The 18,868-nt window shown below is 36.4% G+C and overlaps 1 protein-coding gene across 1 annotated transcript; it reads right to left on the reverse strand.

Annotated features, from left to right (window-relative positions):
- Window positions 1-14,466: 14,466 nt before the first annotated feature.
- Window positions 14,467-15,342, reverse strand: LOC144447204 (uncharacterized). The gene has a single exon (XM_078137107.1). It carries the CDS (start codon window positions 15,340-15,342, stop codon window positions 14,467-14,469), a length of 876 nt encoding a protein of 291 aa, XP_077993233.1.
- Between the last annotated feature and the right edge of the window lie 3,526 nt (window positions 15,343-18,868).

The raw sequence follows: 18,868 nt of genomic DNA on the forward strand, positions 1-18,868 counted from the left end.
AAAAATCAAGGTGCAGGAATTTGGAATGTTATTCCTATTCACACCAGGTCGAAAAGTTCTCCACATATTTTAGGAAATCTTTGAAACAATATTTAGTAGAGCAGTACAAGTGATAAAATTGTAAACTTTGATGAGATAGACTTTTCGTCTGTTGTATAGACTTCCCAAGTAGTAAAGAGACTTGTGTGTGTACATTTGTTTTTCAGTTATGTATTTCAGTCCTATCGATGACTGAACAATAAGCAATGCTAATGTATTGTTATCAGTCGCAATGTACAATGTCGGGGGGTCAGGCTAGACTAGCTTTAAGCTATCACCTTACTCCCCATTTACCTTTCTCTCTTTTGTTTTGTTACCAAGGTTTTGTACTCATTTATATATTTGATGGGTAAATAAACCACTTATGAATGTGTACCTAGCTACCATGACCATGCTACATTTCTGAAATGAGATGTACAAGATGAACAATATTTGCGCTAGATGAGACTTTTTTGGCGGTCTCATCAACAAGCAATGCTAAATGTATTTTCTAAATTATTTTGATTTTTTGTTAGAAATTTGTCATTCAAATTGTATTGGTTTCGTAAGGGGAAGGGGTGTCAGAGCCTAGATTCTATGTAATATAGGTTACACTTTAGTCAGACTTCGATAACTTGAGAAAACCTCTAAATATTTGTATCAATGTTTTACGTACGGCAGCTTTAGAACTAACATACCATCGCCGACACTGCAGATTTACTACATTTGTTAAATGAAGGTTTATGATCTCGATGGAACCTTCCACATATGAGCTGTGTTTAGACTACGTACACTCGTGATCACCGTCTCAGTTTTCGGACATAATCGTGTTACATTACAACTGGAAAATGCTATGTAAAAACGGTATCACCCATTATTGGTTTTTATCATAATTACTTGATTCCCTTCAGGACAGGCTTAAAAGCCGACAGTACATTTTATCCTACATTGTTCCCGAAGGTATAACCCTACAGTGCACACTGAGAACCCAATAATCGAACACAAAATTTCACACCAATTTACGTTCTTGTCTCACAAGTCACGACTTCACACCATTCCTGTTATTTTAATACACTAAAAAAAGAATTAGTGCTATGATATTTAATCACCGTTGCACTAAGTTTATTGTTTTCACAAAAGAAATGCTTATGGACTTTCTCCAACTTCGAGTTCGATCACAGTGCTTGGCGGTCCACGTCTAGATGCGTGAAAACTAGCTTTGTCCGATATATACCTGACACACTTGTTTGCTCCAGATACGTTTCCTAAATTTATTGAAAAGACACCCGTATTTAATTAAAAATATCAGTAATTATGTAAAAGCATCATGAAAAATATTATCATAAAGATTATTCTATATTTGAATGACAATGAGCCCTGTCGCTGCCTGCTGTGTGTTTCTGAGTGGCTAAAGTCCTTGGGCAAGATTAGAACCACGACAGTGCCTCAGTCAACCCAGCTGTATAATTGGGGTCCTGGTAGGATGTAGGTTGCAATGTGAAGGCTTTAATCCTATGTGCTTAAATGGCTGTAATGGATTGTATGCTCCCCGGGGAGTTGAGAAAGACTAAAGGGTCGTTGTGCCGTTCTGATCAGAGCCAGGGGTAATAATTGTAAAGTGCTATGAGCAGAGCGTGGGAAAGCGCTATATAAAAAACCCAACATTATTATTATTATTTAGTGTACTTTATAATACAATCTTCACGCCCATTGCTTTCGCGGCAAAACAACTAAAATTGGTGGTGTTGTGACATACGGAATTTTGCGATCATTGATATCAGTGCTCTAAATACCAACAAAGCAAAAATAATGCAAAGCATAGTAACACTTGGTGTTTTTAAATACATGAATGCTTGGCCATGTCAATAAGATAATTCCGGTGACAAAATAGACGAGTCGATATCTGTCCAAAACTAAGTTTGTCCGAAAATTTGTACCGCACTCATATTCTACGTGAAGTGACTGACACTCCCAAACTTAGTCCGATATAGTTTATGAAAGTTTTAAACCACAATCACTGTCTGTCTGTCCGTCGCTCAAACTTTGTTTTTCTAACTGCTCAGCTAGGACGTCAAGTTCGCTTCTACGATGCGATGGCCTTCTCATCAACTTTAAAGATAATGTTTTGAACTTGGAGTGGATGGGGGCCGTGTTTCCGTGGAGACTACAAGATCATATTTGGAGTCAGTGGATAAAAACTGCCTACATGTTAAAGTTGTTTCTGTTCGTGTTTACATTTTTTACAAAAATTCTCCTCCGAGTGTCGTATTCATTAATTGTGGTGTGACAGTTCGATCTTGGCACTGTTTTTGTTTTGCCAGCTCACAAGCGAACGTGTACTGGTCTAACATTAGAACGCTGATCTGTGCAGTAAAAAAGGCGCGCAGTAAATAATAATAATAATAATAATAATACCTTATTGTAAAATGTATTTGTACAATGAAATTTGTTGTAGTTCTGCAAAAAACTTGAGATATAAACAAACAACAATATTTACAGATTACTAAAACAAAGAATATATTCAGTAAAACCAGGACACTACACCAACATTATGACTCATTTACAATATGAACAGCTGTTGGATAAAAACTGTTTTTGAAATGATTGGTTTTGGTTTTTAAAAGACTGAGTGTGAACTTTTTAACAATTATAATAATGCAGTTACATCAAAATGAGATTTAAAAAGACACTTCACTGAAAACTACCGAGTATCCGGCAATAGACCTTTGGTCTCTTGCTTGTATCATCCGGTTACCATCACATACCAATAAAATTGCACTTAGACTCGGTTCGACATTCAAAAATCAATACTATAGTAGATGATAAATCTACAAAAATAGACTCGATATCAAATGCTTTGTATGTAAATTAGTACATATCACGCAAGGTGAACAGCTAGACCTGCCAGGTACACAAGATTATAGTCCTTACGATTAGTCCAATGACAGTGTGAAAATAATATTTGCCCCCTACACTAGCTAGGATGATGCAACACATGATATAGTTATTTTATTTAGGCTTCTATTCTGTATACCACAGTCTGAATTCAATATACATGTCTCCTTCATTCAATAAAGTAACACCTGCTTACATGTTGATAATTATATATATATAATAAACTATCAGTAACCTATATTGGATCGATCACTTATTACCAAATGCTCCTCCAAGATAAACAAACGCATTCCGTTGCGTGGGCACCTAGCTTGTCTGGACTAGAACCTATTATGGCAGGCATCCAAATAACTTCTACCATTCCAAAACATTACCAAAAAAGGTAAAAAGGTAGCTTATCAACAACAGACTATTCTCTAAATTTAGAACACAATTTCGATGACTTCATCGCCGTTTGGCAAACACATAACCCATACTCGACTATCAACTGCCATCAACAAGTAGACACGTATTTTCTTACAGTACAACCATGATTTCTGTCAGATTGCGTTCATCTCCTATCCGTTTTCTTTCTGGACTATAATTTTGGAAATTACTGGTACGACCTTAGGATGGTGTGTACATAATTGCTTTAAGCAAGCTCATCATAGGAAAAGTTAGTGTGGTCACTAGTTCGTGCTGTTGGTGGTGGTGGTGATGTTGTTGTTGTTGTTGTTGTTGTTGTTGTTGTTGTTGGTGGTGGTGGTGGTGGTGGTGGTGGTGGTGGTGTTGTTGTTGTTACTTTTTGATGTTTAATTGTATCTCTTTCTCTACGTTAGTAGGACTAAAACTTGAAATGTAAAGAGCAAGAAAATTGACACCTTTAAAATAAAGGTGTGCTACTAGACTAGTTCCTACACAGTATCGTTACGATTTATACCTTCACCACAGTTGGCATCCAGCCTAGTGTGGTACTAAATACTAGTCATGATGTAGGTGCTCTTACAAAATTGGCACATAGCCAACCGATCTATATTTGTCAAATCTTCCAAACAATAAAATGACTGGTAAAAATCTCCCGATCCTGGCAACCACAATACACTTGTCAAAAAAGTCACATGATGAACGCTGTGTGAATACAACTCACGCACATCTAAAATGGTGATTAGGCCAACTGGCATGACGGGTAAAATTGGAAGTCTGCCAAATTTATCCAGTTTTCAGGTCTTGAAGTGGACTTCTTTATAATACATGAATATATACACGGCTTATTTTAGGATTTACATCAACAACGTCAATAAGAACAACGTGCATTTACGGCAGAAGAGGGAGAGAAAGTATTTCAGTTAAACATTTGTTCGCCCCTCCCCCATCCCTCCAGCCCTCTGAAAGAAAATGTTGCACCCACCTAAACAAAAAAATTCGAGACGACAGCGAGCCGCTTCGTCTAGTATTATTTTTTTATTTTTTTGTTAAGGGAGCCTTCAGTATTTACAAGGGGGGAGGGCCGGAGGAAATCACACATGGTCTGTTAAGAAAAACATGACCCTCCCCCCCCCATTCTCCACTTGTAAAAAGTGACCCTCCCCTTTGTCCCATTTTGTAAAACATGACCCTCCCCATGATAACTGCATATACTGAACGTTAATCAATATTCCCATTATATGTATACATACAAATCAAATTATTTTGACTCTGTATTAGAAAGCAATATTTGCACATATAAAGTGTGTTGTATGTTTATAGTCATTTAACACTTGCTTTTATTGTGATCAGTTTCTTATTAAATACCTCGTATATAGCATTCTAGTGGAACTATCACAACCAACTATAAATAATTATATAAAAATGATGTAACGATAAGAATAAGGCAAAATTACTGTGATAAATGCTTTGTGGTATGCTGGCAATTTGTGTGATATTTCACATAAATTTAGTTTTATTAAAAAGAAAGGAAAAATGAAAGAAATCAAACTACGTGACGGTTAAACTTGCAATGACCCAAGTGTCAATTGCAGAATTGTTTTCTTTTTCTTTTCTCGATTTCATTTAAATTCCACCAGATCGTTCATTTCACATATTTCCTGGAATGCGCAATTTGCTATTCTATCACAAAATATTTTTATTTAAATAGTGAAACTCAATTTGTACAATATTACAGGATGAAGACAACCCTAAGCTAACGGTCAAATTGTGCTGTAAACTTTACCATTTGTACGTACAATAGACCTATGCCTCTTATTTCATCATCAGTTGTATGGGGAACCAATGTAGCGTTTACTAGACACCTCAAGATATTTCCTTCGTTCTAATTTGTCCGGCATTATTTTATAGTTTGTGATGATAATCATATCAGATTATTCAAAGTTACTAAGTCTAAATCTTTGCCAAATATTGTTACTCAATATTTCCCTAGTGGTAGTTACTTCATATCATGTTTTACTATCATGTCGGAATACCAGACATTTTATTTCTTCAAAAACTGAAGTCTGTCCACGTCCAATCAAACATATCGCCTGCATGATTTATTACTAAACTACAACTACGTGTGTATGTATGTATGTATGTATGTATGTATGTATGTATGTATGTATGTACATGTATGTACATGTATGTATGTATGTATGTATGTATGTATGTAATATGTATGTATGTATGTATGTATGTATGTATGTACGTATGTATGTATGTATGTATGTATGTATGTATGTATGTACGTACGTATATATGTATGTATGTATGTATGTATGTATGTATGTATGTATGTATGTATGTATGTATGTATGTATACAAGTATGTATGTATGTATGTTATGTATGTATGTATGTATGTATATATGTATGACTCCCCATTTATCCTTCTCTCTTTTGTTTTGTTACAATCATTTTGTAATCATTTATATATTTGGGTAAATAAACCACTTATGAATGTGTACCTAGCTACCATGACCACGCTATATTTCTGAAATGGGGATGTACAAGATAAACAATATTTGCCTAGATGAGACTTTTTTGGCGGTCTCATCAACAAGCAATGCTAAATGTATTTCTAAATTATCGTGATTTTTTGTTAGAAATTTGCCATTCAAATTGTATTGTTTTAGAGGTGTCAGAGCCTAGACTCTATGTAATATAGCATACACTTTAGTCAGACTTCGATAACTTGAGAAAACCTCTAAATATTTGTATCAATGTTTTACGTACGGCAGCTTTAGAACTAACATACCATCGCCGACACTGCAGATTTACTACATTTGTTAAATGAAGGTTTATGATCTCGATGGAACCTTCCACATATGAGCTGTGTTTAGACTACGTACACTCGTGATCACCGTCTCAGTTTTCGGACATAATCGTGTTACATTACAACTGGAAAATGCTATGTAAAAACGGTATCACCCATTATTGGTTTTTATCATAATTACTTGATTCCCTTCAGGACAGGCTTAAAAGCCGACAGTACATTTTATCCTACATTGTTCTCAAAGGTGTAACCATACACTGAGTGCACACTGAGAACCCAATAATCGAACACAAAATTTCACACCAATTTACATTCTTGTCTCACAAGTCACGACTTCACACCATTCCTGTTATTTGAATATACTAAAAAAAAGAATTAGTGCTATGATATTTAATCACCGTTGCACTAAGTTTATTGTTTTCACAAAAGAAATGCTTATGGACTTTCTCCAACTTCGAGTTCGATCACAGTGCTTCGTGGTCTACATCTAGACGTGTGAAAACAAGCTTTGTCCGAGATATACCCGATATACATTGTACAGTACTTGTTTGCGCCAGATACGTTTCCTTTCCTACATTTTTTTGAAAAGACACCCGTATTTAATTGAAAATATTAGTAATTATGTAAAAGCATCATAAAAAATATTATCATAAAGACTATATTTGAATGACAATGAAATTATATTTAGTGTACTTTATAATATAATTTTCACGCCTATTGCTTTCGCGGCGAAAAAACTAAAATCGGCTTTGTTGCGACATACGGAATTTTGCGATCACTGTGCTCTCAATACCAACAAAGCAAAATTAATGTTAAAGCAAAGCATATTGTAAAACTTGGTGTTTTTTAATATATGAATGCGTGGCCATATCAAAACGATAATTCCTTTGAGAACGTAGACGAGTCGTTATCTGTCCGAAAACTAGGTTGGTCTGAAAATTTGTACCGCTCCGATTATTCTACGTAAAGTGACTGATTCTACGATGCGATGGCCCTCTCACCAACTTCAAAGATTGTGTTTTGAACTTGGAATTGATGGAGGCGGCAAGGTGTTTCCGTGGATTTCTTCTCGAGACTGCAAGATCATATTTTGTTTTAACGGATAAAAACTACCTGCATGTTAAACTCGTTTATGTTCGTGTTCATATTTTTGACAACATTCTCCGAGTGTCGTCCTCATTATGGTGTGACAGTTCTTGGCGCTGTTTTTGTTTTGCTAGCGCACTGTGACAAGTGATTGGAACGCTGGTCTGTTTGTGCAGTAAAAAGGCGCGAATGAAAAGATTAGTTTTAACTTTACTAATAATTATGATAATGTAGATTAAAAAAAAAATTTTTTTAAAAAAGATCTGAAGAAGAAAAAACACTGAATCACTGAAAACTACTGAGTATCCAATGGACCTTTGATCTCTTGTTTGTATCATCCGGTTACCATCTCAGAACAGTAAAATTGCACGTAGACTCGGTTCAGCATTCAAAAATCAATACTATAGTAAATGATAAATCTATACAAAAATAGACTCGATATCAATGCTTTGTATGCAAATTAGCGCATGTCACACAAGGTGAATACATTCGTCTTTGCCCCCTACGCTAGTAGGATGATGCAACACATGATACAGTTAGTTTATTTACTGTATACCACATTCTGTACGCTCAATGGTGCCAACCTATGCAAAATTTGCCTTCTTTTAGTGATGACACTTTTTAAAGTGTTCTGAAGGACAGTATCCCAACTTCTCTGTCAAAAGTAGACTACTGAGAACTGATACAAACTGATAATCTTTTGCTAAAGACTCTTATTTTAATTAATTAATTAATTAATTAATCAGCTTTCTTACATTGGCGACACATTTGAATTACTGAACGTACCGTAGACTATACACAAATTGGAGATCAACAAGCAATGTTTATGATAGGCTATTCGTGGCTTTGAAAGAAATATGCTGAAAGAGATGGGGTAAAGATATCTTCAGATTCAACCCCAACAGGTAGGGTCTAGAATATATAGCTATAGATTTTCAGAGAGCTTTCAACATTTTATTTTTCATGTTTGCAAGTCCCTAATTCATTGGATACCTACTTTATATTGTAATCTCAGTCGCTGTATTTTTTATGAATCCTGGTCACACTTTAATATAAATTATTACACTATTAAATATAAGCAACTTTGGGAATTGCTTACAAGTAAAGATGCCTCTCTCCACATATAATCAGAAGTTATTTTACGATTGGTTTTATTAGATTGATCAGCCACCTTTGTAGCCCAAGGTCCTAGATCATAATTACTGTTCAACTCAAGAGCCGAATTGAACTTGAACAGTGTCTCAAGCCAATATCTATCTTGTAATAAGGATTTCTGTATAAGTGTAGATAGTAGTCTAGTACACTATCCATCATCGAATCTAAAAGATCGTTAGAAATGATTCAATACCATGTTGGCATCCAGACTAGGTGGATAGCTAAATAACACTAAGACTAGTCCTCTTAGAAGGCAGCAAAGTTAGAGTCTTAATGACAAATTCCTAAATCATTCGATAGTTTCGATGACGTGGGTGACATCACCGTTAGTTTCAATCATACACCCTTCTACTTAAATGATCGCGTGATAACCGATAAGTGTTACTGTCACCATTAAATTGACCTACATCTGTCTCACCTGCCATATCAGACCAGTGAAGAATTTACCATACATGTCTACTCCATTCGATAAAGTGTACAACGTGACATTCAAAGGTACGCTATAGTTTAGACTGACCATGGAGGTAGAAAGGACGCTACATCCATGGACTGACACTGCAGCTTCTCCCATTCCCAACAAAACCAAGTTCAAAGCTACTCGAAGATACGAACAACTCAACATGTGGTAAATGTGTACGTTGTGAACTTATAATGTACGATATAACAACCACTTGTTTCATTTAAAGCCAACAACGACATTGGCACTTTGGGTAAAGTATAAACATTCAAATTCAAATTGAAATAAAACCTTTTGAACAGAACAAATTCCTGACAATGCCATCAAGCCCATCCACTACGCGAAAAAAAAGACAACTTCAAAACTTGGATTCAATTACAAACGCTAACGCTGACACTTGATCAGGTATATTTTGAACTCACTAACTTGTTAGGAATTTAAAAGCGTATTAGAAGGGGTATCTTTGGAATGTGTGTTTGACGATTATGACATGCCTGGGCAAAACTTACATTTTACTGTGGTTCTAGAACGTAAGCTTGAAAATAGAAGAAAAAATTTGCAATACAGTTACTGTAATTGTTCATACCAGAGTATCCATGTTGGTGTGAAATGTGCAAACACGTTTGCCTATGTTCAAATATTTGTTGTCGAAAACTTCAAACCAGCATTAACTCTTCTAATTTGGTTAGGTTTTGGCTTCTAACTATGCGATAACAGAGGGTGAAAACCACCGCAACAATAGTTGCAGGACAAATACAAAACAACTGCTGTAGACGGGAAACATGAAATTGCTCGTCACAATTTACTGATCATGACTCGATGGCAGGGTGTTTCAACGAAACGTTTTCTTCAACGTAGTTGCACAACAAGTATTCCTACAACCAAAGAGTTAAATATTAATTCTTCATCACCTATTATGGCAGGTAGCCCAATAACCGATACCGTTCCAAAACATGACCAAAAATGGTAACCATCAGGCTATTGTCTAAATTTAGAATATAGTATCGATGACGACATCACGGTTTGACAAACAAACAAAAACCTAATTGGGCAAATGTCATCAACACATAGACACATACAATCTGTATTTATTACAGTACATCAATGATTTGTGTGAGATTAGGTTCATCTCGATCCATTTCATTTCTTTAATATAGTTTTGGAACTACTGGTACGGCCTTACGGCGGTATATACACAATTGCAAGCTCATCATAGGAAAATTTAGAATGGTCGCAGTAACATAATGTAACGAACAATTCTTGGTGGTGAGGAGGAGGAGGAGGAGGAGGTGGTGGTGGTGGTGTGATGGTGTGATAGAATCAGTGGTACCGGTGGTGTTATTTTTTCTTCACGTTAGCAAGAATAAAACTTGAAATGTAAAGAGCAAGAAAATGAACACCTTTAAACTCCAGGTGTTATACTAGTCATGTACATGTAGGTGTTCTTACAAAATTGGCCCGTAGCCAAATACCATATCTGTCAAACCTTCCAAACAACTTAAATCTCCCTGGCAACCCTCTAGATAGACACTTGTCAACAAAGTCATGATAAACCTAACACCCACGCACATCTAAATTGGTCACGTGATTAGACCAACTGACGGGTAAGATTGGTAGTCTGCCAAATTTGTGGACTTCTTTATAATACATGAATTTATACACGGCTTATTTTAGGATTTACATTAACAACGTCAATAAGAACAACGTTAACATGAATGATACTGGCTTCGATCATTGTGGTGTAACAAGCCGAATTTACGACAGAAAGGGGAATTGGTGAGAAAATATTTCAGTCAAACATTTTTTCAGCTCCCCCCCACCACCACCACCTCTCCAGCGCTCAGAAAAAATGTTGCAACCCCCTAATGAATTAAAGAATTTCCGTATTCCCAAAGTTCACGTCAAATACTTCGCCTTCCATCTGAAATAAACATACTTCACGTGCCATTACATGCTTTGGAAGAAACTGCATGGCGATGTATGATGTGCCAAACGAGAGAAATAGTGAGTTGTCGTTATCACTGAGGGCGCTAGATTGTCGATAGCCCATGTATGGATAGATCAGACGACAGCGAACCGCTAGCGATAGCATTGTGATTGGTGGCGCACTAGACTGTCGACAGTCGCTCACACCTTTTTTTTCCTACGTCTTATCTTAACTCCCATCCGGCGCAACACTACCATAACCGCATACTGATATCAAGAGCCGAAGGCCCGAGTGATCAGTATGCGATTGAATTGAATTGAAATTTTTTGAATTGAAATTTATTCCACCAGAAGAGAAAAATATATACACAAACTCTGAAAGCAACGGATAGAACATTTCTGGTGAGGGCCGTGGAAATAGTTCGTAGGAACTAATCAATGTCCATGGACCGTACATGTAGATAATAAATACAAATTTGGGTTGGTACGAGTTTCACAATAACAACAAACATACAATTCTTAGTAAATAAAGAGAAGTGTTGGTGGCAAAATTAAATGGAAGCTTATAAACATAACGGAAAAAAATAGTAAAATAAGAACAGGAAACAAGCACAAGTTCTAATATACAGAAATAAAATTACAGAAATAAAATTACAGTGGCAAATTGAAAGAGACAACAGATAAAGGCTATTCCCTCAGAAGATACTGCTTTAAGTTTTTCTTAAAAATATGTCTATTGTTTATCGTTCTTACAAACATTGGCACAGAGTTCCAGGTTTTAATAGATGCGTACTTGAAGTTGTGTGGACTAATTGAGAGGTTAACCTTAGGGATTGGAAAGTTACCACTGTTGTTAGCACTGGTTGGATAGCTATGGGACAACTGGTATGTGATGTAATGGTCAAGAGTGTGTGTAAAGCGATTATGGTTTAGATCGTAGATGAACATGCAAGTCTGAAGTTTACAAAGTTTATAGATGTCAAGAATATTAAGTTGGTTAAAGAGAGAAGTAGAGTGTGTATGGTAGTCAGAGAAGGTTATGAGACGAACTATTTTCTTTTGTAGACGGTAAAGTGGGTCAAGGGCTGTTGGATAAGTGTTTCCCCAGATTTCAACACAATAACTAAGGTGGGGGAGAATTAGACTATTATAGAGGAGGATGAGGACAGATTTAGGAACATAGTGCCGAATGCGTGAAATCATGCCAACTTTCGGACAGATTGTGTTCCTCACTTTTTCAATATGTGACTTCCAAGTAAGGGAGGGGTCGATTGCTACGCCTAGGTATGTGGCTGACAACACTCCCTCTACGGGTGTATTGCCAATACAAAGACGTCCTTCCCGGTGGGTGGATTTTTGGGGCGTTTTTATGACCATATAGTTTGTTTTTTCGATGTTAATTGTAAGTTTGTTCGCATTGCACCAGAGGTTGACTTTGTCAAGAGGTTTACTGAGAAGAGAAAGGTTAATATGGGTGGATGTCATGTATTTGAAAAGATTAGTATCGTCAGCAAATAGTCGAATGTTGAAAGCATCAGTAGATTTATTAATATCGTTAATATAAATCAAGAAAAGGATAGGTCCCAAGATAGATCCTTGCGGTACACCACATTTGATCTGTCTTGGATTTGAAGTGAAGCCGTTGATATTAACAACCTGTTGACGATTTTCCAGATAGCTTTGGAACCAGCGGAGAGGTACACCTCTGATTCCATAGTAAGAAAGTTTTTTGAGTAGAATTTGGTGGTAAATAGTATCAAAAGCCTTTTTAAGGTCAATAAAGATGCCAAATGTAATAAGACCGTTGTCCATTTTCTCTGTAATGTCTGAAACCAAATCAGCTAAAGCAAGTTTTGTACTATATTTTTTCCGAAATCCATATTGGGTATTTATAATAATATTAAATTTGTCGAGGAAAGTGGTTAGCTGGTCATGTACAATTGATTCGAAAAACTTACTGAGTATCGGTAGAATTGAAATGGGCCTATAGTTACTGGCTTCAAGCACTGAGCCTTTCTAATAGATTGGTGATAGTTTTGCAAATTTGAGTGGGTCTGGAAATATGCCTTCAGTGAGAGAACAGTTAATAATGTGGGTTAGTGGACGAGAAATGTAATGAACAGAATCAATGATGAGTTTAGGATGAATATGATCGTGTCCCATAGCTTTCCGGGGATCTAAGCGACTGATTTCCTTGGCAACATCGTTTTCATTAACTGGACGAAAAAAGATTGAATTGGGGTAATTGTCAGTAAGGTAACTATCAAAACTTTCGGGAGAATTTATATTTGCTGCAAGATTAGGTCCAATATTTGAAAAGAAGTCATTAAAAGTTTCAGCTATGTCACTGCTTTCTGTCAAGAGTACATCAGTATGATCACAGGCTTTTATTTGTTTTGGGGGGTGACAAGTTTTTGCTATTTTTGTTTAAAATCTCGTTAATTGTTTTCCAAATTTTGTTTGTGTTTCCTGTATTGGACAGAAACTTAATGTGGTAATAGTGCCTTTTCGCTGATTTGAGAAGTTTTGTCAGTATGTTACGATATAATTTGTATTTGTTCCTGATATCGCTATTATTGGGTGATTTCTTTACTTTTGAGAATAATTTGTGTTTAGTCCTGGTCGAAATTAGCAAGCCCTTTGATAGCCATGGCTTGCTAAATCCAGAACCTTTAATGTTAAAGTGCTCAATTGGGGCGTGTTTCGAGGAAAGTTGATAAAATATATTACAGAAAGCAGTGTAAGCATTATTTGGGTCAGAGCAGTCAAAAACTGGTTGCCAGGAAATGTTGCTGAGATCAGACAGAAATGCCTCACAATTATACTTTGAAAAATCACATTTGAAGAAGGTTGAATTAGCGTTAAATACACACTCAAAATGATTGATTTTTGCGAAAACTGGGAAGTGGTCGGTGATATCAGTGTCAATACTCCCACAATCAATTAAATAATCTGTGATATTAGTTATTACGTGGTCAATAATTGTTTCTGTAGTGGTGGCGATTCTAGTTGGGGTGTTGATTGTCTGTACAAAATTATAACTATTTAAGAGGGCATTATACTCAGTATTTATGGAGGAATTCTGGTTGACGTCTATGTTGAAGTCTCCTAAAATTATACAATTCTTATTCCTTGAAGACATGTAGTCCAGGCAGTTTTCCAAGCTCGTAAAAAATTCATGCACTGAGGTATTAGGCCTCCTGTATATTACGCCAACTACCAATTTCTTTTTGTCTATATACATCTGTACAAATACTGATTCGGAGTGTGCAATTTGAAAGGTGTTAATTTGGGAGAATGACAATGAAATGTGAATATATAAAGCTGCTCCTCCACCTTGGGAATGTTCACGATTGCAGGTGATAATTTTGTAAGACGGGAGATTGAATAATGAGCATTCAGTCTTATTATGTAACCACGTCTCAGTTAACGCAATGACAGGGAAATTGGTCTGTAGACTATTTAAGAATGAAACTAACTCATCGAAATGTTTTCCTAGCGATCTGATATTCAAGTGAAAGGTAGAAAAAAGTTGCCTGTTTACATTTGTAGAGGTTAAAGAAGTTGTACCTGAGTTAAATTGTTCCAGTGAATATGCTTTACAGTTGTAATTTACAGTTGATGGCTGAGTGTCAATAGAAACCATTATTTACAGAAGTCTATTTATGGTATTTACAAATATACAAGTTAATGAGCATACTGCTTTGCTAACACAGACGTTCAATGTCGTTCACTGATGTTATCCTGATTGCTCTACTTTCTTCGTTCTTTCTCACCAATATGTTTCCGTTCATGGTCCAAATAAATTTCCATTGTAGAGACTTCTTCTTTTCGTTTGCTTTGTAGAAAAGTTGTTTGTTGGCGGGGTTCAGGTTCTCGTTGAAAAAGATTCTGGTATCAGTGTGGTTGTCAATGTTCATGTCTCTTGTAGATTTGTTCTTGATGTGTTTTCGGGCAGAATATATGTTGTTCCGGATAGTTCTTCTGGTAAACTTGACGATTATCGGAGCTGGTCTTGGGTGTGGGTGTGCATGTGTTCTGGACGGTAAACGGTGACTGATGTCAATGTCGCTCGTTGAGATGTGGATGCCGGCTGAATTGGCGACTTTTACTACCAGAGAGTCGGTATCTTTGTCAGGCTGCTCTGGGACACCGTGTATCTCTAAGTTGTTTCGCCTTGTGTACTGTTGTAGATCCCTCAGTTCTTGTTGTGTTGTGGTTAAGTTGTCGTTTATGGACACTAGTTGTTCTTTCAAGCTTTTGTTTTCTGCCTCAATGTTTTCCATTCGTTCCTTATACATATCAAAGAAAGTACTAATATATTCGACGGATGCCTGTAGGTCATTAAGCTTCCTTTCAACGGTTGGTATTTTTTCGATCTTGTCACTCAGTGATGCTAGCGTTGACAAGATCTGGGAAAACTGGCTTTGTTCTTCTCGGTCGGCCATCTTGTCTTTGTCTTGGTGCTTACTTGAACTTGAACTTGGAGCTGGGAACCGCTTCGCCTCACATTTCTTGCAAAGGTCAAGGTCTCCTTGGCAAAGACGTACTCCTCGTGACTGACCACAATCATTACATTTCATCTTGCTATACTTTGGGATGATTTACTGGGCTTACAATGTTCATTTTAGCGATTTTATACGGAGCGTTTTTCAAAAGCTGTTACAACCCATACGCCCATTATGCTAACGATTATAGTAGTTAGTGGGTTTTCACCTTAGAGTAGACGAACGATATATGCAGACGGCAAACTATTGATATGCAAATACGAACGTAAGCATGAATAGATGCCACGTATAAATCGACTGAAACCTCATTAATCTATTGACAATATTTAACGTCGACGAAAGTGGACGTATGCAAATTTTAGAACGAAAGCACATTTTAGAACGAAAGCCGACGAAAATATATTGTTATGCAAAGACAGAGTGACGTATAAATCGACATGGCCGACGAAAAGGTCAATAATCAATTGACATATTTGTCTCCAACGAAAGTTGATGTATGGAAATTAACATGACAAAGAGTAAGTACAAGTAATGGTACGATATGGTTGCGTAACTGTGCTGCTCGACTACGTACTGGGGAGAATCACCAGAGCTTGTTGAATTCCAAGTACATGTATATTATACATGTACTTGGAATTCAACAAGCTCTGGTGGGCTATAACTATAACTATGTTTTACTACTTTTACTCTGGAGTTTCACCTCTGACAAATAGAGGTTGCCACAAAAAATGTCTTGTCAAATTCATGGAATTAAAGCAGAACATAAGTAGCACCATTACCGTTCTTCACTTCCACTTTGAAAGCAACCAGGCTAGACAACCTACGAACGCATGTCGAATGAGGATTAACGGTTTATTTCCGTGAATATTTCGACCTTTTAATTTTCATGGTTCGTACTTTCTACTATTAGATCTTAGAGAGAAGTCTCTAAATGCCCTTGCCAATCAACACAGTTCTACTCTTTGTCTAGATACAGTGCAAAGTTTGTCTTCCGCTAAGGATGATTTAACCTGATACTTCAATATTTCAATGGACATCTCATTATAATTTGCATGCCAGAGTCTTCCAACGTTAGCCAATGACGATACAATGTTCTCAAGTTGAGAACATTGTATTCTGTTCTAAATTCACTGTTTCTAAAACCGCCAGCTACTGCTGCAGTGTCTGAGCTGAGCAATACTACAATTTTTGATTGGTGGAATCTAAAGATTTGCATATAGAATTACAGATGGTTTCAATGACGTTAAATATTGTCAAAAGACTAATGAGTCTGTATTGTTGTTTAGGTCGTGTTCATTCAGGTTAACGTCCGTATTTGCATATGAATATCTCATTAACAAGGGGATCGTAGTTGACCGTCGGTATAAGTGCTTAGGTGAAAACCCGCTATTGCGCCGGATCGGAGCGCGGATAGATAAAACGTAGGGGAAAAGGCGCAAGCGACTGTCGACAGTCTAGTGGCGCACTAAATATTGCAAACTTTCGGTGTGAAATTCACAACCTCGTTTCGTACCACATGCCTAAGCTTGGAATGAAGTGAACATCGCATGTGTATTACCATACACTTCTGTTTGTCGATAGTTTCCGTAATTGAGAAGTGGCGTTTCACTCCATTTAAGGAAACCATGCAACTCTACCCCCACCATCCCATCCCCTTTGAACTAAGGAATATACTACGATCATAGATTACAGTTGAAGAATTTCAAATAATGGTAAACAAGACCACGAATATCTGGGATGGTATAATTCTAAAGGGTATGAAGGATGTAAAGTTGCTATAGTTAAGTTCAGCAATGTCACAAGCTGACGTAATGAAATTTCTCAGAAATACTAATGGATTGTATGCTTTCTAAAAGCGGATTGATTTCGTTATCTCCTTTTTATACGTATGCATGAGAGAGAGGGAGAGAGAGAGACTATCCAGCCTTAAAATGTGTCCCTTTTATGGGAGAGACAGACAGACAGACAGACAGACAGAGGGGCACTGCCATACATGTTCTGTTAAAACAATTAAGAAGCACTAACTGTACCTATAACTGGTTTTGTGCATGTTTTGTTAGGTACAATAAATTACTCGTAAAATGGTACATCAGGAAAAGTATTCCATCACCTATTTTTGTTGCTGTTTACAAGATAAATCAAATCAAATCAAATCAAATTGATTTTTGGGTCCGCATCCAAAATTGACGCCCTCAACGGCTTTTACGATTTCAACCTGTTTCTGTATTACTTATGGATAATATCGACCACTGATTTACATGTACAGTGTATAAATATTGGTATTTTAACCATTTTCATTGAATACTTTGTGGTTATCAGAGTGAAAAATGACTCTCCTGTTACACCAGTACAGTTTTAACATAGAGACAGATTCAGAATCAAGCGTTTGTTCAAGATTGAAACGTGCTACGACAGTACATACAGGTAATTACTACTTAGCAGATACAATGTCTTTCGAAAATAATTCACCAAATTTTAGTGAATATATCGTTAGTTACTTGATGACAAAAATATCCCAGCTTGCAGCTATTGTAGGTTTTATGACAAGTGATCATAATTTCAACATAAATTAACTGAATTCATGATTTACTGAATCGATGCGTGTATTGAATTATGAACACAGTAACCATCCGTGTATCAAATATACTTTACTGTTATAATTGAATATCAACATAAAGAAAAACTGTGTACAGGACCGGCTGCAGTGTTAAATAAACAACCCATCACCACATCAACAACCCTTTCCCCTCAAATAAAAGAATAATTGTTATATATTTCATACAAGCGCATCAATCTCGATCCACCACATATTTGATGATAACTACTTTCACAATCTTCATAGCAGCGTATGCATAATACCAGCTGAATAGTAATAAGGTGGCACAGCTACACAGTCTAAGTATACATCTACCAAATTAAGGAGTAATAAAAATATCACATGTAGAGTGGTTTTCTACGTCAAAATTCAGGCACATGAGGGCGCTGTATATTCGCTTTTTACACCAGTTAAATGTAAAAGGACATTTCCCAGTGATACGACACTGGTGATAAAACATCTAATGTTTGCCTCAAAAGTGGTATGTTAAATCCATGAAACTGGCAAAAGAGACCACCTGTATGACGACACCGACCCGCAGCAATGAATATATCATTTACGATTCGCTTGATCCACAGAATTTATAAATGCATTTAAATTTGGCAATCAGATATATAGAAGCTCAACACCACCAAACTACACCAGACGAATCATGACATTACTGATAAAACGTTTTTACAGAAAAATGATCAGTGATGAGGTGCACCTTTAAGGAGATATTAATATTGCCATAAAGTAAGCTTTTGTGTGGGTAATCGATGTCTTTCTGGGTCACTACATACTCAGACCATTAACATTTTAGTGGTCTGAGGTCACTACAAAGCTCTGTTGTATCACGTAAACTTCTATAATGTACACATCGATATTTCATGTTTTGATACACATGTACTATTGAGTGACCATGCCACTTACACAGTTACATTGTTTGTGATTGACTTTGTATCTGGTGGTATTTATAGTAGTGAACATTTTTGTTTAATAGAAAACCTGTGTTTATATGGATCA

Source organism: Glandiceps talaboti, chromosome 16, assembly GCF_964340395.1.
Source record: "Glandiceps talaboti chromosome 16, keGlaTala1.1, whole genome shotgun sequence".
Lineage (NCBI taxonomy): Eukaryota > Metazoa > Hemichordata > Enteropneusta > Spengelidae > Glandiceps > Glandiceps talaboti.

Excerpts from the sequence above, each read along its gene's own strand:
- LOC144447204 (XM_078137107.1), bottom strand. The coding sequence starts at position 15,342 with ATGAAATGTAATGATTGTGGTCAGTCACGAGGAGTACGTCTTTGCCAA.